The sequence below is a fragment of the Mus musculus genome, chromosome 5 (assembly GCF_000001635.26).
Source record: "Mus musculus strain C57BL/6J chromosome 5, GRCm38.p6 C57BL/6J".
In the NCBI taxonomy this organism is placed as follows: domain Eukaryota; kingdom Metazoa; phylum Chordata; class Mammalia; order Rodentia; family Muridae; genus Mus; species Mus musculus.
This window is the reverse complement of record NC_000071.6, coordinates 23,452,853-23,476,287: the sequence shown is the minus strand read 5'-3', so window position 1 is coordinate 23,476,287 and position 23,435 is coordinate 23,452,853. Positions and strand designations below refer to the sequence as shown.

The 23,435-nt window shown below is 37.6% G+C and overlaps 1 protein-coding gene across 7 annotated transcripts in view; it reads right to left on the bottom strand.

The window, feature by feature from the left end:
* Kmt2e (lysine (K)-specific methyltransferase 2E) overlaps positions 1-23,435 on the bottom strand; it is a 71,200-nt gene that overhangs the window by 27,948 nt on the left and 19,817 nt on the right. For all 7 annotated transcript variants that reach the window (XR_003955707.1, XR_389753.4, XM_006535805.4 and 4 more), the window contains 5 exons: positions 13,158-13,272; positions 11,356-11,585; positions 9,100-9,180; positions 4,482-4,540; positions 2,635-2,807 (listed from right to left, as the gene is read on the bottom strand). Coding sequence is in view for 5 of the 7 variants with exons in the window: in XM_006535805.4 (XP_006535868.1) it covers positions 2,635-2,807; positions 4,482-4,540; positions 9,100-9,180; positions 11,356-11,585; positions 13,158-13,272 (658 nt within the window). In the remaining 2 variants the exon portion in view is untranslated. The remainder of the gene's footprint in view (positions 1-2,634; positions 2,808-4,481; positions 4,541-9,099; positions 9,181-11,355; positions 11,586-13,157; positions 13,273-23,435) is intronic.

The following is a 23,435-nucleotide window of genomic DNA, read 5'->3' as shown; positions in this document are numbered from 1 at the left end:
AGCTATATAGAACAGTAAAGTATGTATAAAATAGTGCTAAGATAAAAACTTCCAAATAGTCTATGTGATAAATGTTATAATCACCAAATTGCAGGTATTAATTATATAGGTGAAATGAATTGCTATGCTACAAGAGAGTGGAGACTTGGACTAAATTTGAATTAACAAAAAGATTAAAGATATACTAATATTTTTTTCAACAGAAAACTCAATAGAGCTACTGAGAATAAGTTTGATTATCAAAGACTAAATATGTTTACAGATTTCAGCACCTAAGTATTATTGTATTGTTTATGCTGCTGAGACAGGCAGGCAGGCAGGCAGACACACACACACATACACACTATCAAGGAATATAAGACAAGTTTGGTGTAGAAGGAAACAGAAAGAAAAATGCTATTTGATACACATAGTAGTAGAACCTTTAATCTCAGGACTAAGGCAGAGGCAGGTGGATCTCAGTGAATTCCAGGCCAGCCAAGACCACACAAAAAGATTCTGTCTCAGAAACAAAACAACAAAAAGAGTGAGGATTTGAAATTAGGTGGGATGTCCCAAGATCTTTTCATTAGCTTACTTAACCACTAGTTTAAATTCCAAGGCGCTATGGTTTGTTGGGGAATAGTTACTTCTCTGTTGACTCTTTGGAAAGGAAAATGGAACAAGCTGAGCATCACTTACCCACAGTACTTGAGCCTAGCAGTCTTTCAGACTGCTTTTCTATTGACAGATTTTAGATTAAACTATAATTTGAAAATCATAATTCAAAATCCAGAATGCTCTAATTTCTGAAACTTTCTAACAACTATTTCAGATTTTTAATATGAAGACACTCAAAACTAATCTGTGCTGTCACTAAAGTCTTTTTTTGTAAGGCAGTCACAGTGAATGTCTTTTATGTGTGTCAATGTTAACACTTCATATCAAACCCGAAGTACTAAAATGCTAACAATACCTTATTTAGATTTTATAAATATTCTAAAACAGTTATCTCGTCAAAAATTTATGATGAATTCAATTCATTTTCAACAACTGAATAAGAATATGCTTAGTACAAAGTAAAACTAAATTCTTTTGCTATATATTTATATTGGACATTGACCCCATATTAAAAACTAACACAGAATGAGGAGTTTTATGCCCCGTCCTTGGATTTTTTTTTAACTCTATAATTGCTGTTAAGTACTGATGACAATGTCTGGGGAAGTACTATTTATATTATACAGCAATATTCTAAGATAAATGATACAATCAAGACCCAGGTTTATTCCTATTCAATACTCACTTGTCATTTCACTCAAAGAATACATTCAATCTATGCTTTCTTAAACCAAACTGTGTACAATAAATATGCCAGGATCAAATTTCTAAATAACTTTTACATAATAACGAAGCTATCATCTCACAAAGCACAGTACCCAACAGACTCAGTTCCATAACCTATCAGTGAATTACTGTCCTGTAAACCAAAGTCAGATACGACAGCTACAGGGAAAGCCGTGCTCTCTCTCTGTGAACACCACAGAGATGAGCAAAGCATGAGGCGGGACTGAGCACTGAGACCCCAGGCTCGAGGCCACTGCCAGGCTGCATCTGTATTTGCTGGAGACAAGCAACACTCCTGTCAGCTCAGTGTACAAGAAAACAAGACGCAAGATTGTTTTAAAGGTGAACTACACAGTGTGGTTGGGATGTGGAGACAAACTGTTGGTGAGTGTAGGAGGAGCCGACTGTCTAGACTGATAAATATACTTCGATTCTTCAGTAATAATAGACTCAATATGAAAAGTCTTTTTACCTATGGGAAAAATATTTTCACATTAAGTAACAAGGACACGTTATTAGAGCTGCATTACTAAGCTCTTTTGTCCTTATGGCATGATTACAGAGTATACATACACAGGTTTATGAGATCTTGTCTAACCCACACACCTATGCTACACACGGCATAGATCCCGACTAAAACCCTATAGGTTATGTTCCTGTAGGCAACTGTAACCTAATGATGTTTACATGACACTAATAATTTATTAATGGTGTATTTTTCTCTATCAAAACATAGAAAAAATACTTGATAAAATGCCTTCACTTTACAATCTGATAGAACTCTTCACTTGCCATCATTGAGAATTTGTTATTAACAAATTAAGGAAACATAGTCTATAAACTGTTGCCTGCCATTAGATCTTTGGGATCCTATATCAAATAAAATCTAAAAGAAAAATAAGAAATTCAGTAACTAGGAAGCCTTTATTAAAAGTGAATATTATTCAAAGTTACAAACAGTTCTAAGTAATCATCCTACGCTTCCTTACCTAGTAAATTATTAAATATACGCTGTTCTTTCTGGTCTCAATCTGCTCTGCCTCACTTAAGCACTTATAGTGTGTGCCATTCACCTGCTAGAGCACTGATTCCAAAGCAGTGAGCAATGTCTCCTGTAGTCCATGCCTGTCTTTAAATGCATTGCAATTTTTACATGGGATTGCTTAACATTTTAAAATACAAATGTGCTACATCTTTTCATACATTTAGCTGCTCTCCCCGGCCTCCCTGTAGTCATGGCTTGCCTGTAACTCAGCTTCCTCATTTAGCTCTTATCTACTCATCTGAAATAAAAAGGCAAAAACGTACTTTTTTACATTTTGAAAAGTTTTGTTCTTTCTCCCCACTTTTTTTCCTTCTTTTATCAGTAACCTTGGGAACTCTGGAAGCAGTTAAAGTGATTGAAGTTGGAGTATGCTGAAATGCAGTATATAATTCCACAGGAACTTCATCACCACTTTCAGTTGCACTGGTATCACCATCTTTAATGAAAAACAAAGTCAGAGCACTTTAATACTTGTATTTCTTTTCTTTTCTTTTTTTAAAAAAGATTTATTTATTATTATAAATAAGTACACTGTAGCTGTCTTCAGAACCACCAGAAGAGGGCGTCAGATCTCATCACGGGTGGTTGTGAGCCACCATGTGGTTGCTGTGATATGAACTCAGGACCTTCGGGAGAGCAGACAGTGCTCTTACCCGTTGAGCCATCTCACCAGCCCCTAATACTTGTATTTCAAGCAGGATAAGAAAGCAACAATCCACCTGACAAAGGATTACTTCCTTGTTCCTAAAGAATAAATTCATTTTCTCACTTCAGACATTTACTGGAAAGATACACCAAAATGCAAGCTAAATGCTTTTCTCACACACATATAATTCATAAAGGCTGTCTAACGACACACTTGCTGGTCTGGGGAAACTAGTACACTTGACTAATGCAACTCAAATGTTCTAGGGTCACACCTATAAAAATTATATATTCACTGAAAACTTCATTCCATAGCACAAAAGCAAATTTATGCACTATTGTTTAATCAAAGGAAAATTTCACAACTACAAAACAAAACCACTGGAAAGAAACCAGTGTCCATCAAAGAGCAGGGTTGAATAAAACAATGGTTATTCACAACTGGTTGTAAAGGTCGTAACCCAAAATTAAAGGGTGGACAGCTGGGACACAGTGGCATTTACTTTTAACCCCAGCACTTGGGAAGCAAGAGAATTGCACATGCGAGCACACCGTTAATCCCAGCACTCAGAGGCAGAGGCAGGAGGATCTTTGAATTCAGGGCCAGCCTGATCTACAGAACAGAGTTCCAGAACAGCTAGAACTACAAAGAAAAATTGTCTCCAAAAAGGCAAAACAAAAACAAAAACAACAAAAACCCAACACCCACTACCCTGGCAGACAGAGAGAGAAGGGGGTGGGGGAAGATGGGGAGAAGGGAGAGAGAGAGAGAGAAAGAATATGACTATCACATGGTATAAGACAAGCCTGCATTGTGTACTACATAAGCTATCAGACCAGCCTACGCAAGGGAGCTCAGGCCAGGCCAACACGGCCTACATAGAAGACCCTATCTAAAAAAGCAACAACAAATTCAAAAAAACAAAAAACTAAACATAAAAATTGCAGCATATACAAAATTCAAAAAATAGTATCCTAAAAATTAAAAAAATACTATCTTACATGGTAAATTAATGGATCATTATTCCAACCAACATACTTTAAAGATTATCTACTACATGTGAGTACAAAAAGTGATTTTTGCTTTTTATTTACTTTGTTCTAGTTATTATGTTTCTTAAAATATGAACATGCATATTCTATAATCAAAGATCTATACCTGAGATTATAATGAAGATAAACAGTCCAAATGCATTAACAAGGCACTGGGGGCTGGAGAGAGAGAGAGCTCTGAGGTTAAGAGTACTAGCTGCTCTTTCAGAGGCCTGGGGTTCGATTCCCAGCACACGTATGGGGCTCATAACTGTCCATAACTTCAGTTTTAGGGCATCCAATGCACCCTTTTCTGATTTCTGTGGACACCAGGCACACATGCTACACAGACATACATGTAGGCAAATCACTCATGCACACACAAAATTTTTCTTTCAGTAATTGGAATTGAGAGCAGGTCTTTTTTACATACCTGACATATTTTCTCTTTTCCGGCGTTGCAGTAGCACTGCCCTCTCTTTATCCAAACTCCTATGAAAACATTAACAAGTCACTCATCAAACTTCCATAAGCTTAGCTATGAAGATGAGTTACATGTGATCAATTTCATAATTTTTCTTATGTTCTTAGTGAAATTATATGCAGCATCCTTTGCCTGACAGATTATACAGGATTATATACACACACTGTAACAGTAGATACCAATTAAATTAATCCATTTCTTTCTATTAAGAAAATGTTTACCTAGGAAGTGAACACATTTTTCAAATTTGTATATCAAAAAAAAATCTTAAAATAAATCCACATTAGCAACTATAATTAAAGAACACAAATTGTTTTAAGTAAATGTATGAAGTTAGTATGCCTTAAATTATTTCCATGATTTATTTATACTGTTTATTTTTATATATGGACTCACTAAGTAGCCCAAATTGCTTCAAACTCTAACTCAGCTGCTCTGTTCTGGGATTATAGTTGTAAGCCACCACCCGCATTTCCACTCTTACTAACTAAGTACTTACGTATTTTCTGAGGGTGTATTCTAATTGAGAGATCTGCTTGCCTCTGCCTCCTGAAATTAAAGGTGTACTAGCATGTGTGCTCTTGCTTCCCAAGTGCTGGTATTAAAAGCAGGTGGCATTATGCCATAGCTTGCCACATTTTTTTTAAAATTAAGATCAGTATAACCAGTTTTAAATAATTCCTTCTAAATGACTTCCACTCTTAATAAGAACTGTCACTCATGGTGGGAGGCAGAGCTAGGAGGATCTCTGTGAGTTTGATGACAGCCTGGTCTACATAAGGAAGTTCCAGACCAGCCAAGCCACACAGTGAGACCATATGTCAAGGAGGGGAGGTGAAGGAAGGGATGGGAAGAAGAAAGGAAGAAATTAACAGAGGAAGGAAAGAAGAGAAAGAAAACGAATGAATGAAAGAAGGAAAGAAAGAAGCTAAATTTCTATTGAGTAGAGAAACTGAATACACTAGATTATCCTTATCCTTATAGGAACTAGTGGGGCTCTAGACTACAGTGTTTATAAAGTCAGCAAAGGATGTGCACTAATATGCACTAGCACCTGTGGATAGGCCATCAGCATAGCTTGCAGTAAGACGCTCTCAGCTGACTACCCTTTTAATTCACGGCTTGTTAGTTTTAACTAATTCTTCTGGAATTCATCAACAGACACTGCTCCATCAACATCTCCTTGTCAGGTAGACAAGTTGGAACACAGGTGTAATCCCTGCCCTTGGGAACTGCAGCAGAAAGATTCTGCGTCTCAAGTAGTCTCAGGCTATGTTAGGAACTCAGGGCTGACCTGTGTATGCTGCTCATACCCCACCTCAGAAAAACAAAAAATAATTAGGTAAAAATGTCTATCAGAAGACTAACAGTTACCATAAAGTCAAAAACTTTTATTCACGATAAGAAACTTAAGTAAAACCATGGTGATTTAGTATTTAAGTACTACTTAAATTGGCTAACTCCAAGTCCATCAATTCTCTATTGAGAGGACTGAGAAAACAGGATTGTTTATCCACTGTTGACTGCATTCAGATCTACACCACTTATTCTGGAGGGGGATTTAGCAATATTCGGCAAGCTTTTAGATGAACATTATCATAAAAGACCAGAAACAAATGGTCACCAAAAACGACTAGACGACTAAATCATGGTACATAAAAAAGTCCTTGAAGAGAGAAAGAAATCTCCATCCTACTCTGAAGTGCTCTTCGCCATGTTTAAGATTAGAACTGAAATGTGGCAAGTACTCTGCATCTAACGCCCCAGCTTCCCTAAGTAGGAAGAGACTGTACACAGGCCCGCCCGTATCTGTATGTAAGAAGAGAAGCAATGGAAGGGAAACTCACGTCTGAAAGGGTCTGCAGTAGAAAGGATAAGGCAGAATTTACACTTCCTTGAATACTCCTTGGTATATATTTGACTTTAGTATGACAATCCTTTCTTACTGAGCTGTGTAACTGCAAAAGTTAAATTTTTAAAAAGCAAAAAGCAATTTTTTTTTTTTTTTTGGTTTTTTGAGACAGTGTTTCTCTGTGTAGCTCTGGCTGTCCTGGAACTCACTCTGTAGACCAGGCTGGCCTCGAACTCAGAAATCCACCTGCCTCTGCCTCCCAAGTGCTGGGATTAAAGGCGTGCACCACCACTGCCCGTAAAAAGCAATTCTTAACATTTACAACTAACTGGAACCATGGGTAATAGTGTATCTCTATAATTCTAGTACTTGTGTGGTAGAAACAGCCTAGCCTATAAAAGTCTCTCAAGAAATCAACCTAACCTAGTTGGATTATTCACATATTCTTAGTGTACAAAACAGCATTAACCATTTCAGAGATCAGTTCCTTCCTTCCTTCCTTCCTTCCTTCCTTCCTTCCTTCCTTCCTTCCTTCCTTCCTTCCTTCCTTCCTTCATCATTCACTCATTCATTTATTTTGTTCTGGGAATCCAGGGCACTGCACATTCTAAATAAGTATTCTACCCACAACCAGTGTTATAATTTCTTCTTCTACTTTTTAAAAATCTTTGTTGTTTGAGATAGTATCTCACCACATAACTCTTCAAACTCAGAGATCCATTTGTCTCTATTTCCCAAATGCTGGAGTTAAAGGCAACCCCCAACACAAAACATTCAAGTTGCACTAAACATGCAACATTCACACAATTGAGTTATACATGCTTTGTAATGGAAAAAAAATTAAGTTTGCACTAAAATTCCCACCAAAGGGGAAGCGACACAAATATACTCCCATGGTGGTTTGTCAATAGACCATGATACATACCGCAAAATATACCAGCAATGAAAAAGAATGTAATGAAACATGAAGCAAATTAAATGGTTCTCAGAGAATTTCAATGAGTGCAAAAGCATACAGTGTCTTGAAATAACAAGATATCAAAACGGAGTATCACTTAGTGGGTGCTAATGGTTAGGAACGAGAGGATGAAAAGTCCTTGCAATGATGGACTGTTATATTTCGTGATATCCAAATGTGAATATCTAATGATAATATTTGTCTTAACAGTTTCACAAGGTGTTCTTTCTATGAAAAAGTAGGTAAGGATACATAAGTTATCTGTGCTATTTTATGAAAATCAGCAATTAATTAAAGAACTCAGAAATGCAAAATAAGACTAACAGTGCAAATGAAACTAATAATCTAAGCAAGCTAAGTGTGTATTTAGTTGGCATCATAACTACCTAGTGACATTCTTTTCAAGGGACTTTAAATACAAAAAATTGATTTTTCCCAACATAACATTTTATTATTTGGGAATTTCATATAAAGCAACCTAATTACACAGGCTTTCCATTCCTCCCAGGTTTCCTTCCCACCCTTGTGCCCTTCCATCAAAAGAGAGAAAAAAAAAAAACAAATCAAAGGTGTTTTGCCCACTGGTGCATGGTTCTCCTTGCCTGGCGTCATAATAATGACTTTAAAAACAAAGCAGGCAATGGTCTATTTGGTTGGTGCTTACTCTCATCCTTGAGAATGCCTCAATTAACTATGAAATAAGATGTCTGTTTTCTATACTACAATTCACCATTTTATCTGAATTCATTTGACAGAAAACACAAGAGTAGGAAACCAAGCACAGAACAAGATCCCAGGAACATGTGGTTTTCTGCCCTGTTACAATCTTTTCTATTCGCCATGGTAAAGCTGCACTCTCCTCCCTTGAGTTGACACCATGGAATCCCTTCCAATTTCTTTTCCTCCTTTAACTTTTCTTCAGTGTGCCCGACTCGATCTGAGAAATCTACTTTTTAAATTTCAGATCACCCGCTCTTGCTCCACATTCAGTCTCTTGCTTCATTCATTTTAACCTAACTTTTTTTTTTTTTGAAGGTAGTATGTGGAGAGCTACCTATCCTATTTTCTGCCATGTAATAGAGACTTTGCTGTGATTATAAGCTTTAATACACTGTGGCAAGGATGAGTGGCTTTCTTCTTGTAATTCCTACTGATCTAAGAAGCAAATTCGTATGTGAAAGAAACATTGTACCTTTAATATGTATTTTTAAAAAATGTATATACACACACACACACACACACCACATATATATATGGGGGAAAGGGGTTGAATGTACATACTGCAACAAACCCACCAAATTCTGCATGTAACTAAGGGGGTATATACAGCAATAATTCATACTGGGGGAGGGGAAAAAAGAGAAACACTGGGGATTAAATTCAGAGCCTCTCACAGGTTAATCAAACATTCTATCACCATAAAGTTATATTCCCTAAACCCCTTTTCTGGAGAACTCAGGTTTAAATTCAGTGCCTTGAGTATGGATACTATACAAGTACTTTACCACATTCCTCCAGGTTTTTCTGCTTTTATTTTGAGGAAGGGTCTAAGTTACCTCGACTAGACTTGAACTTACTCTGTTTTACCAAACCTTGAGCTTTTCAATACTCCTGCCTCAGCAGCTCCAATGGCTTGTATTACAAACCTGCACTATCATACCAAATTCTAATGATGTTGCCAGAAAATGCCAAATGCTTAGAAGATGAAAAAAATTTTAGTGAGCTAACTGAAAGTTTTATAAGGTATAATAACTTACCTGGGCTGACAACGTTCACATAGGTATGTATCAGGAATATGCTGCCTGTCAATCCCCATGCAGTCAATATGTTGCCAAACACTTAAAAAGAAAAAACAAAATATAACAAAAAGAGCAGAAAGCACTGAAACCATTAACTATGACTTAATATTCTACTGAATTATTATTTAAGGAATTTAAGCTTAGCACACACTAGATGTGTCCTTAGGTAGAAAAATGTTGAGATGCAAAAATAGGGCAACTACAAAGTGCATAAACTAAATTCCTAAAGCAAATGCAATTTAATACACAAAAGGTAAGGGTTTAAAATATTATTAAAAACCTGAAGATATCCATACTAAAGCCCTTACATAATAATCAGTTTGACAACAATCTGGGAAAACAGGAAGAAAGTGTGCCCTTGAACCAACTGACCAACGATCAGCTAGGAGAAGACGAGCAAAGGGTGGTCAGTACACAGAGAGAACTGTTCCTTCTGTGAAAGCAGGGAACAGGAGCAACGATGCGTTATATCTTCTGTTAACATTTAACAATTTTGGTGGCATACAGTGTTAAGAGAATGCTAAGGAAACAAAAAGAATAACAAAGAAAGACATTTCATATTTAAAAATAGAAGTATAGCAATTCCAATTCCAAATACATCAAAGAATCAAAAAAGGCATTCCACTGGAAAGGAATTCAATTTAACTACTCTGAATAAAATATATAGACAAGCCTGAGGTAAACTTCTTTGTATGATGTTACTGACAAAAGTTCAAGTGGCTGATAGTGAATTTGAAATTTTTAACTTCAAAACTGAAATCTTGAAAAGAAAAAGGAAGGCTGGAGAGATGGCTCAGCAGTTAAGAGCACTGACTACTCTTCCAGAGGTCCTGAGTTCAATTTCCAGCAACCACACAGTGGCTCATAACCATCTTTAATGGGATCTGATGCCCTCCTTTGGTGTGTCTGAAGACAGCAATAGTATACTCACATACATGAAATAAACAAATCTTTAAAAAAAGAAAGAAAGAAAGAGAGAGAGAGAGAGAGAGAGAGAGAAAGGAAGGAAGGAAGGAAGGAAGGAAAGAAAAAGGAATAGTACTTCCAATTTCTTACACATAATCATCTACTTTTTAAAAAAATAACATTTGTGTATTATGAGTGTCTGTGTATGCACATGCCAAGTGTGGAGGTCAGAGAACACTTTCTGAAGTTGGGTCTCTCTCTCTCTCTCTCTACATCTGGGGTCCTAGAGAACAAATTCAGCTTTCAGTCTGGGTAGCTACTGAGTCATCTCCCAGCTCTATATGTCACTTTTAATATAAATGTGCTAAACTGGGCTGGAGAGATGGCTCAGCAGTTAAGAGGTCCTGAGTTCAAATCCCAGCAACATGTGGAAGTTCACAAGCATCTGTGATCCAATGCACAATTTACAAACAAAAAAATTACAGTTGGCTCTTAGTTGCAGCTTAACTCACTTTCAATTATGAATTTATAAAGCCATCAAATCAGATCCTGAAGCTATGCCCTAAGGACCAGGAAGTCCTGGGAAGCTATAAAGCTTCCTTGCCTTCTACAGTGTGCTCCCTGTCCTTCGCAGGGAATGCACTTATTAACTTTAAAGCTGCAATCCTTGTTCCGTCTGCATTCTCACAAAGTCTCTCCCACAAAGAGTGAGTGAGTGTGTGTGTGTGTGTGTGTGTGTGTGTGTGTGTGTGTGTGTGTGTGTGTGTGTGTTTATGTGTGTGAAGGAGGAGGGGGGAGAAGCAAGCCAGAAGAGGATTACATCTAAAGATCTCCTGAAGCTGGAGCTGTACATGGTTTTGAGCTGTCCCATGTGGGTGCTAGGAATTGAACGTGGGTCCTTTCCAAGATGAGTTTGTTACTGCTGAGACATCTTTCTAGCTCTAAAATAGCTTCTTTTAAATAAGGGATTTTTTTTTTCCCTAAGGAAAATAAGTTGCATCTGATAGAGGCAGACATCCTACTTAAAAAAGGAATTAATTCCTTCAAAAGTGACCTTACTACCATTTCCAAATTAACAACCAAAGATTAAAAGCATTTAAGAGCCGGGCGTGGTGGCGCACAGCTTTAATCCTAAGCACTCGGGAGGCAGAGGCAGGTGGGATTTCTGAGTTCCAGGCCAGCCTGGTCAACAAAGTGAGTTCCAGGACAGCCAGGGCTATACAGAGAAACCCTGTCTCGGAAAAAAAAAAAAAAAAAAAAAAAAAAAAAGCTTTTAAGAAGCATGAATTAATGGTGTGAAATAGTTACCTGCATTTGTCACAACAGATCATGTATCCGTCATCATGTGTAAAACCACATATGCACCTGGTTACATCAGTACCGTAACTTCCATCTTCAGATGTGCTGATTGTAGTAGCACTGGAAGTTTCATCAAAATTAGGAGTGGTAAATATGCCTACTTCGTTTTTGCTAATGAGACCTGATGGAGGAGGGGATGCTGGAGGTGTTGGAGGAGGACGAGCACCATAATTATGGTCCTAAATAATATAACAAAAAACAACACAAAATACACATTTCAATGACATAAATTAGGCAAGCTAAATAAAAATTGAACACTTAATAAAATAAAATCGGTCCATTTTTTTTCTTAATACTGTTAAAAATAATGACATAAGACTAATAATTAAATCACAGTGGTAATAAGTTAATGTCACTGTCTAGTAGATGAAAGTCACCTTCACATCACATGACACCCCCCCCCCCCACACACACACACACAGACAGCGGAAACTACATTACCAGTCCTGTGTTCACAGTTTCACAAGTCTATGTAATGAGAATAAGGGGAAAAAAAAACAAAAAACCACAAATTCCCCAGGAATAGAAAAGCTAAAGAATGGCAAAAACTGGGCTAGAGTGGTTCAGCAGGCAAAGGTGTGTGCCATTGAGCCTACGTAGCAACCTGAGTTCAATACTTGGACTCATGTGATGGAAGGAAAGAACCCATTTGACTTCTACACAGGAACCACAGTACATTCTCAATTCTCCCAGACAAATGTAGTTAAGTAGCAAAAAATTACTATAAAATATATACAAATTACTGTAAAATAAAAATATATGGGGATTTACATTTCTGGTAATTTTTATTCTCATCTAAATAGTCTCTCATAACTGTACTTTCTTAGTAATCACAGACATATCCACCAGTTCTGTAACTCTTTGAATCAAAATATAGATAACCCTCAATTTGAAATAAACTAAGGGATTAAGTTTTTATCCTCTCAGCTATAAAACAGGGATGAAAAGTTCCTTACAAGAGTTCGTTTTAAGGATTAAATGAGCTACACACACACATATATACCTATATATGTATATATACATACACCTACACACATACATGTATATATCATCCATATGTACATATGTTAAATGCATATATTCAACATAAAGAGATATATAACAACAAGCTGGACCCAAAGAGACATCTCAACAGTTAGGAAGGAGCACGCGCTGCTCTTCCAGAGGACTCAACTTATGTTCTCAGAATCACATAACCACTGTGACTCCAGCCACTAAGAACCCAATTGCCTCCTTAAGCATTTATACTCTACATAACCACATGCAGACACACACCATAATTAAAAATGATAAAAACAGCCAGGTGTGTGCCTCTCCCAGCACTGGGGAAGCAAAGATCTACAGATCTCTTGGGTTTGAGGTTATCCTGGTCTACACAGCTAGTTCCAGGGCTATACAAAGACCTTATCTCAAAAAACAAAAACAAACAAACAAATAAAAAAAGATAAAAATAAACCTTTAGAAAAAATAACTACATAATTTACTAATTACTATATAATTTAGAATTAATAGTACATAATACAATGTAACCTTATCCAGTCTTTTCATTGAGGTTAAAAAATACCAACATAAATACAACAATTGTATTGTAATATAGCATTGTTAGGTCAAAGTATAAACTATATAGTTAATTACACAGAAAATATAAACCAGCTATGCTTTTTAAGTATTAAGCACAATACCACATACATCTCCTTTTAACTTGCAGCTCTCCAGAAGCCCGTGTGAGCAAACCTTTGACACTTACTTACCGCATAGGGCAGACCGATGTAGCTGTGTGAGTGGTGGGAGCTGCTGGTGTATAACTGGTGGGGAAAACTGTTGGATTTCTCAACTACCACAGGGCTAGCTTCTACGGATTCCGGTCTAGAGGAAAGAAGTTCCAGCAATTAGAATTCCATTCACTTTTCTGTTTTCATCTATTAAAATAATTTATGTAATTACTTAATCTATTAAAATTGATCAGGTGCTTATATTAAAATATTGTCAAAACAAATACAATGTCTATTTATAGTATGTGCACAGCTTGTGAGTCCATTCATCCTATGGAGACTGTATCTTAACCAAAGTTTTACTTAATAAAATAAATATCCTAATGCCAAGTTCAATTCCAGTTTCCTGTCGTTTAGAAAGTGCCCAGTGCTGGGGATGATGGTGCCTAGGCTGTAATCATAGCACTGTGGGAAGCTGAGGTAGGGGAATCAAGAGTTCAGTACCAGCATGGGCTACAAGTAAAATATGGCTAAAATAAAACAAAACAAAAACCCCAAAAACCCAAAACCTCAAAATTACTAGAGACCAAGCTTTATGTCATCTACCCAGTAAGAAACATGCAAAGGGGTGGCCAGAATGACAGAATGGTTTTAAGTAAGACTAACTAAAGAGAGAGTCTATACAGACTCTGGCTTGAATGTTAAGTGTGCATTTCAATGATCAAAATAATATGTGTTGAATGTGCTGAGGTAGAACAGACTCTGGAAAATGTCAGTAAGTTAAAGAAAAGGGAACCTACATTGAACCAGATTTACACCTGAAAAATACAAGCAGCTGTGTGTAATGAGTAGCGTTTAGGTCTGGCCTACCATGAGTTAAGTGTAGGTAATGAATCAATTGCTAATAGTGCTGAGAGTAGCAACCCCCAAACTGTTGCAGCTTTGAAAGCTCCTTGCCCTTGCATTTAACTATACCATTTTCCCAACTTCTTTATTCATACCGACACCCCCTCATCCCAGCCCAATTTTATCTAATGGCTATTGATCAGTGTAGTGGTAAATTAACAGCCAAGGTCAAGTCTCTCCTTTTCAAATCTAGAAGACAATCTGTTTCTTTGCCTTTATTTCAATCTTTATCCTACTTCCTAATTCCCTAAATTGGTCCCGAGACCAGCAGGATAAAAACAACTTTCACAGTTGCTACTTTCTTAGCCGACCTTCACATAAGCTCAAGTTAGTGCCAAATGGATGATGTCATAAGACCCAGTGTGCCACAATGAGTAGAAAGAAGCACAAAATGAGATTGCTGAGTCATCCTGCAAATTACAATCTCCAATAGGTTCAGGGTAGTCTGAAAACTAGTATCTGTTAAATTTGTCTCATAGTTTTAAAATTAGAATATGTTCATGTATGAAATTTAAATACAAAAGTACTTATAAATGCAAAACATTAAATCTTCCTCCATTACCATGTCAACATTTACTCCATGTATCCCTTTCTAGTTTTATGTTATAAATACATCTATACATTTTAAAAACTAAGAATATCTTATATTTACTTACATATATACCTTACTCTTATAATGATTACTTATTTGCCTCAGGTTTCTTTTCAATGATTTATTTTTATTTTATGTAGGTCGGTGTGAGGGTGTTGGACAGATTGCCTGGAACTGGAGTTACTGAGAGTTTTGAGCTACCATGTGGATATTGGGACTTGAACCCAGGTCCTCTGGAAGAACCCAGTGCTCTTAACCACTGAGCCTCTTGCCTCAGGTTTCTGACTGTTAAAATGACAGGAGTGGCCGGGTGTGGAGGCGCACGCCTTTAATCCCAGCACTCAGGAGGCAGAGGAAGGCGGAGTTTTGAGTTTGAGGCCAGCCTGGTCTACAAAGTGAGTTCCAGGACAGCCAGAGCTACACAGAGAAACCCTGTCTCAGGAAAAAAAAAAAAAAAAAAAAAAAAACAGGAAAAAAAAAAAAAGATGACAGAGTGACCTACCATGCTGGCCTCCTTTTGTGAGGGTGGGTAATAATCCCATGTAGTGCAAGCTAGAAATCACTATGTAGCTAACCCTAGCCTTGAACTCCTAATCCTCCTGCCTCCACTTCCTAAATACTGAGATTACAGGCATACACCACCATGCCTGCCTAACTTGGAAAAAAAAGTTGAATTACAGCAATGATCTATAATACCATCATTAAAGCTATGCGAAGGAAGTGTGGCAAAAGTAGAAGACTCACTCTTAAGTGTATAATCTAATTACACTGTTCCTGAAGAATGTGGGTAAAACTGGTAATGTGGAGTAGCTAATGAAATGAAATCAAGTTTTCAGGTAAACGTAGATGAGTTCAAGTATGTGAAAGAGCAAAATACTTTTCAGAGTATCACGATGCAAACATGGCTGCAATAGTGACGAGAAAGAAAGGCCATGTAAGAAAGCAGAAGGTTTTAAGAACATCTCTGTGTTGAATTTTTGTACTTACAAGTAGTTTTTAAAATAACTTTAAATGTATTTATTTAATGTGTGCTTGTGTGTACATTTGGTAACATGGTACCCACACAGATCACAGAGCACCTTTTGAGAGTCAGCTCTCTCCTTCCATCATGTGGATTCTAAGAAGCCAACTAAGGCCATCATGCTTGGTGCGAGCACTGTTACATACATGTCATCTTGAGGGTGCACTGAAAGCAATTTTTTTTTTTTTTTGGTTTCTGAGACAGGGTTTCTCTGTGTAGCCCTGGCTGTCCTGGAACTCACTCTGTAGACCAGGCTGGCCTTGAACTCAGAAATCCGCCTGCCTGTGCCTCCTGAGTGCTGGGACTAAAGGCGTGCGCCACCACCGCCTGGCCGAAAGCAATTTTTAAAACAAGGAAACATGTTATAAAAATATTGAATGACGGGCTGGTGAGATGGCTCAGTGGGTAAGAGCACCCGACTGCTCTTCCAAAGGTCAGGAGTTCAAATCCCAGCAACCACATGGTGGCTCACAACCATCCGTAACAGGATCTGACGCCCTCTTCTGGAGTGTCTGAAGACAGCTACAGTGTACTTACGTATAATGAATAAATAAATCTTTAAAAAAAAAAATATTGAATGACATTTATTACTTTAAAATGTTTACTACTGTTGCGTGTGTGATATGTATGTGTGCTATACAGGTTGTACAAGTGTCACCACACATATGGGGAGCAGACTTTTATTCTCTTCTTCCTCTGGGGATCAGAGGATAGGACTCAGGCCATTGGGCTTAAACAGAAAGTGCTTTTTTACTCCTGGTTGACATTTTTAATGATTGTCCTTAACTATAATACAGCATTTAATTAAAATAGAAAGATCAGTACTCGTGAGGCTAAGGCAAGGGGATTTCCAAGTTTAACAAACATCATTCGACTCAGTAGCACCAGTTTGAGGGATTTATCCAAAGGAAGCAACTTCCTTAGGATAGAACACTTCCTTACATAGACCACTGATTTAACATGTCTGTTATATCAATATTCATTCATGAAACTAGAAATCTTTTCAATGTTCAATCAGAAAATTATTAAATCTAAGAAGGCTTACTAAACTTGCATATGAATAATAGTTGAGTAAAAACTAATAGTAACAAGCTGCTATAATCATTTCCTTCTAAAATCTCCTAAAACATTACAAAGCTTTCTTAACAGCAGGGCTAAGAAAATAACAAAAAATATTTTGTGTCTATAGTAGCTACTGTTTTATATAGCTAATTTACATGCCTACATAAATGCCTAGATAATACATAGGCATAATGTGTCATCAATAAATTGCATTAGGATTAGTGAGATAGCTCCGTGAACAGAAACTTGTCACGATTCACAACATGATACAATTCCACAAGTAGAATAAGGAACAGATTCCTGAGAGCTGTCCTCTGACCTCTACAGATGCATGGTGGCATTGGAGTCCAGACACATACATAAGCAAACAACAAATAAGCAAATGTACTAAAAAAATTATTTAAACAAACAGGGCTAGTAAAGTCATAGATCTTGGAGAGGAACGTATAACCACCACTTTACTAATCCAGTATAATCCCTAACTACATTCTAAATATTTGTCCTCACACCACCCTTCACCCCCATCAAAGAAACTTCCCAGAAACAGAGATCATTACAGAAAAACACAAGCAATCACATGCACAGCTGTGGAGCCCAGTTGCAATGGACACATCTACAAAACCTCCCCCAGGTAAGGCTGGGGACACCAAGAGAGAGTATTAGGAAAGACTGTAAGAGCCAGAGGGTCACAGTTTGCTAAGACAGCATTTCCAAGTAATTATCAGAACCTACACCCATGAAGTCTCACCAAGATTAATACTTAAACATGAGCTGAATGAGACAACAACATGCCAAAGCTGATAGAGGAAAGACCAAAGGGCTTCAACCCCACACAAACAACTACAGGCAACTAAGGAATGCTGAGAGCAGCTGAAATAGTCTTCCCTAAGGAAGAGCACATCAATTGGTTATTCAATACTTAACACACACACAAAGAACTATTAACAAAAAGAGGCCATAAATTCAAGAGAGCAAGAGAAAGGGGTGTGTGGGAGGGCATAGAGAGAGGAAATGGAAAGGGCAAATGATTTATTTTATAATCTCAAAAAATTAAAAAGGATTTTTTTAAAGTATTCAATTTATCCAGCTTAAAGGGGTGGGGGTGGGGGTGAGGGGAAGAGTGTGTACTTCCAGGAGAATAGAGTTTGGTTCCCAACACCCACATCAGTTGGCTTAAAAGCACCAGTAACTCTGGTTCAAGAGGGACCTGATGCCCTCCTCTGTCTTCTGCAGGGCAGCTGCACTCCTGAGTACATAACCGTGCACACGTGGTTTTTAAAATTCACACTAGTAAAATAAGCCAGGCACAAAACTATAAACATTTTACGATTCCCCATATAAGAGGGACTTAGAATAGGCAGAGACAGAAACCAAATACAATGTGCAAAGTGCTAGGAATAAATTATTATTTAATAAAGTTTTTGTTTAGAGTGAGGAAAACATTTAGAAATTGGTGACAGCTCCTTGATAGCCTGTATGCACTTAATGATACTTGAAACTGTACACCTAAAGGCAGATTTAAAAAAATACACTTATTTTTATGATAATAGAAAATAAAGAGAAAGGTAGAGAATTCTGCCACATGACCAGGCCATACAGGGCTGGGGTTGATAATCAGTGACAAATGACATGCTCCGCCTAAGTGAGGCCTTAGAGTAAACCCACAGCCTTCCCTACTTCCTTCCCTGACATGAGAATCCAGGCAGTAGATTTAATGCAACAGTGGCATTGTTAAAAGAAAAAGCCCAGTTGTATGTGTCAAGCAAGCGAAGACAAAGGAAAGTATGCAAGGTTCCAAGAATCTGTAGAGACCTACATTTGCAGAAGAGACCAAGGAACTGTAGAAATGAGAGGAAGAGCCATGAAGTCAAGGGTGGACAGTTGAGCCTGCAGGTTTACCTCTGACTTGGGATTAGGGGCTGTGGAGGATGCACTGCTAGAGTGCGTCTAACAGCATGTGGGAAGGCCGGGTTGCACCTGGCCCTACAGGAGTTTCAGCGTGCAGCTCCCTTTTTCTTAGGTGACTTGGAGACGGAAAGGAAAGTAGCATTACTGTCTTGGTCTACGACTGGTGGCAATGGACTCCTGATAGAATGCTATCACAAGGCTACCATGGAGATCAGGTACTGAGTCCTGCTGGTATGGACTGAGTATAGTGAGACAAGACCAGCCAGGAAAACAGACTCTTTGTTCTTAAGTGTTGTTCAGTTGTTACCTAGGTGATATTTAAAGACCAAAGTCCCATCTCAGGTCTTTATATTAATCTGTTCTAAGTGTTACAAACTCTCAAGTTCTAACCCTTCTACTACAGGCACTAGGTATCATACTACATACCAACTCTGGGTCTCAATTTTCACATGTATAAAATGATGTCCTACAAACATGGAAGGTTTTATTGTTGTTTGAAATGTGTATGGATACTTTAATTCCATGTATGTCTGTGCACCATGAGCATGCCTGGCACCTGAGGCAACAAGAGATCCCTTGGAACTAGAGTTATTTATAGTTGTGAGATGAGAAATTGGTGAAAGTACTCAAGGTTTGGTATACTCTGAAAGAACAGCCAGTGCTCTTAATTACTAAGCTATCTTCCAGCTCCAACATGATATTTAATAAGGAAAAATACAAAAGCTTAGATGTCTTAAACTGGTCTAGAATTCTTCCCATTAATCTACACTGTTCCCACCATTCCTATAACATTTACTAGCATGTTAATTATACCTAGTGATATAGTGACTTAAGTAAAAATTAGTAATTTCAGTAAGTGCTCTTAGTTATTAAATAGTAAAAGGCTTATCAGCATTTTTAAGCCAACTGATGTGGGTGCTAGGACCCACTCTCTGATCCTCCGGAAGATCAGCAAGCCCTTTTTTCCACCCCTGCACTCAAGTTGGCTAACAAAAGAGAACCAGTTCCTGTATGTTATTCTTTGACCTCTATACAAATGTCATGGCATCCACACACCTGCACACCCAAAGTAAATGAAAATGTAAGAAAAAAAATTTAAGGAATCAGAAAATAGTTAAGTACTGATAAAAGCTGGGCGTGGTGGCGCACACCTTTAATCCCAGCACTTGGGAGGCAGAGGCAGGTGGATTTCTGAGTTCAAGGCCAGCCTGGTCTACAAAGTGAGTTCCAGGACAGCCAGGGCTATACAGAGAAACCCTGTCTCGAAAAACCAAAAAAAAAAAAAAAGTACTGATGGAAAGTGGATAAAATATACTGTAAACATTTCATTGTAGACAAATCATTTTAGCATCTTAAATTATACATATTCCAACTCAGAATATCCAGGCACCAACAAATTAATGAATTCTGTCAACAGGTGGCTCTAGTGACACTAAAATGTCACATACTACAGTAAAGCAAAGCAAGCAAGCAAACAAACAAAGCAAAAACAAAAAACAAAGCAAAACGAAAACAAAGAAATTTGAGTCTCAAATTTGGAAAAAGTTTTATTTACCAAGACTTCAAACTTCTTTTTTTGCAAATGAGGAAAACAACTTATAAAGTAATTCTTGGGGCTGGAGAGATGGCTCAGGGGTTAAGAACACTTACTGCTCTTCCAGAGGTCATGAGTTCAATTCCCAGCAACCACATGGTGGCTCATAGCCACCTGTAATTAGATCCAATGCCCTCTTCACATTAAATAAATAAATAAATAAATAAATAAATAAATAAATAAATAAATAAATAAATCTTAAAAAAAAAAAAAAGTAATTCTTGGCTATAAGAGCTCCCAGCTGTATATTAGTGACAGAAAGAAGGCAGAAAGAACTTCTTTAGCTTAGTTTAGTGTTCTTAGTCACATTTTTCAGTTTTAACAGAATTACTGAACACAGGATGAGGAGTCCTCCTCCAGAGTAATTTTCTTTTTAAATACAATTGATTTTTATTATTTTTATTTATGTATGTATGTGTCTGTGAGCAGCTGTGAGCCACTGGTGTGGGTACTCGGGACCAAACTCAGGTTTTCTGCAAGAAAAGAGTGTGCTTGCTAACTGCTAAGCCATCTCTCCAGCCCAGTAATTCATTACTAAATCACACATGTCATCTTTTTTTAACTGCTCATTTCATTAAAAAAACAAAACAAAACAAAAGCCTAACAGTTTGTTACAATTTCTAACAAGCTGCACAGAAAAAAAAAAAGTAATAGTAATTAAAAGATACACTAGTAAGCATCAAATTTGCAGTTTCTGAAGAGGAAAAGTAACTTTTCTTTGTGTAAACACTAGGAGGGAAACAACGGGATCCTTCCAATTTGTACCTCTTCCTACTTTCTAGCTCCAGGAGCATTTCCCTTCTGGACTTCTACTTCAATCTGTTTGCTCATGTAATGAATTCATAGTTAAGATGGCTGGAGTAACAGAGATAAGTCTAGAAAGAACACAAGACATCCTATTATAAATGAAATGGGCTAGAGAGATGGCTTAGCCGTCAATAGCACTTGCTGTTTCTAGAGATGACTCCAGTTCAGTTCTCAGCACCCATATCAGGTGGCTCACAAGCATATGGAGCTCCAGCTCCAAGGCATCAGATGTTTCTGGCATCCGCAGGCAAGTTCCATCATGTACAAATACCCACATGCAAGCTCAAACACCTACATATAATTAAAAGTAAAAATATTTTAAAAATAACTAAAATGCTGGGCAGTGGCGGCATAGGCCTTTAATCCCAGCCCTTGGGATGAAGAGTCAGATGGATCTCTGAATTTGAAGCTGCTTTGGTCTACAGAACAAGTTCCATCCAGGACAGCCAGAGCTACACAGAAAAATCCTGCCCCCAAAACCAAAAATAATTCTCTTATAAAATGAAATTCTAATAAAACTCGGAAAACTTCTCTATTTTGTTCAACTTTCTGTCTTGTTACAAGACAAAAATAACCTTAGTAATTTTCTTTTAAAGATTTATTTATATGTATATTAAGAGTACAGTAGCTGTCTTCAGACACAGCAGAAGAGGGCATTGGATCCCATTGCAGATGGCTGTGAGCCACCATGTGGTTGCTGGGAATTGAGCTCAGGAGCTCTGTGAGCGCAGCCAGTGCTCTTCCAGCCCTACTCAGTGATCTACTGTACTGAATCTACCACTGCTAGAACAGAAGCCCCTACACACACATGGGATGTCAAAACCCAACACCTACAGGTCATACATCACTGCTTTACTCTTGCTAACAGTGCTGTGACAGCAAAAGCCTAAAGACATATGCACCACCATGCGCTTCTGCCACTTGTTTGCTCTGACTTTGGTTTCTTCAATCTGTAACAAAAGGAGACCCATCTTAACTCTCATGCACAAAGGACAGCCCAGCAATCAGAGCCTCCCTAACTAGCCTACTCTGTTCTCCTCTGAGATCTATTATCTTAGTTGTCTAGAGTTGCTTTATTTAGTAGTACAGTAGTCACACGTGCTAATGAGCATTTGAAGTATGGCTCATTTGAATTAGCATATGTTGTAAGAACAAAATCCATAAGAGTTCAAAAACAGGATAATAAAAGGAATAAATATTTCAATATTTTTATGCTATGTGTTAAAATAATATCTTAGATATATTAAGAAAAATATATAACAAATACATGAATATTTAGAAACCAGTGAATTCTTATCAGGTATTGTGGTACACATCTTTGATCTCAGAACTCAGTTTAAAGCTAGCCTTGTCTATCTACACAGCAAGTTCTCAGGACAACAAAAGTTACATAAAGAAACAAAGAAAAGAAAAAAATCAAAACAAAAAAATGGGCTGGAGAGATGGCTCAGTGGTTAAGACAGATGGCTCTGCTCTTTCAGAGGTCTCAGCAACTACATGGGTCCTCACAACCACCTATCCTGGGATCTGATGCCCTCTTCTGGCAAGTGTATATACAAATAGAGCACTCATTTACATAAATAAATAAATAAATACATCTTTTTTTTTTTCTTTTGGTTTTTCGAGACAGGGTTTCTCTGTGTAGCCCTGGCTGTCCTGGAACTCACTCTGTAGACCAGACTGGCCTCGAACTCAGAAATCCACCTGTCTCTGCCTCCTGAGTGCTGGGATCAAAGGCATGCACCACCACGCCCGGCAATAAATAAATAAATAAATCTTAAAAACAATTAAGAAAAAAACTGATGTTATATGTGTGACTCACAGTTTCTGTTTAACAGCTCTGGTCTAATGTTCTGACTTCCCAACAAAATATTCTCAACAATAGGATGGATGGATATATATATATATATACATACACACACACACACACACACACACACACACATTTTTTTTTCCGAGACAGGGTTTCTCTGTGTAGCCTTGGCTGTCCTGGAACTCACTCTGTAGACCAGGCTGGCCTCGAACTCAGAAATCCGCCTGCCTCTGCCTCCCAAGTGCTGGGATTAAAGGTGTGCGCCACCATGCCCGGCAGGTTATATTTTATATTTCACTTTTGTAACCATAGTCTCTAAGAAAAATTTTCACACCGCCTTTATAGGCTGCTTGTAATGATCCAGCATATGCTGTCTCTTGAGTTGTCTATATTCTATAAAATTATTCTGTCTGCACTCACAAGCGAGTATTCAGTCAGTAAATGAGTTAAGTGGGGGACCACAGCTTCTGAGTTTAAAAAAAATTATTGCTGATCAGACTTTTTAAAAATTGTTATTTATACCTAGTTACACTTTTCCTTTAAAAATAGAATTGCTTTTTCTATTTATAAAACCTGGATCAAGAGTTATGTCAGGAAGCAGTAAGAAAGCCAAG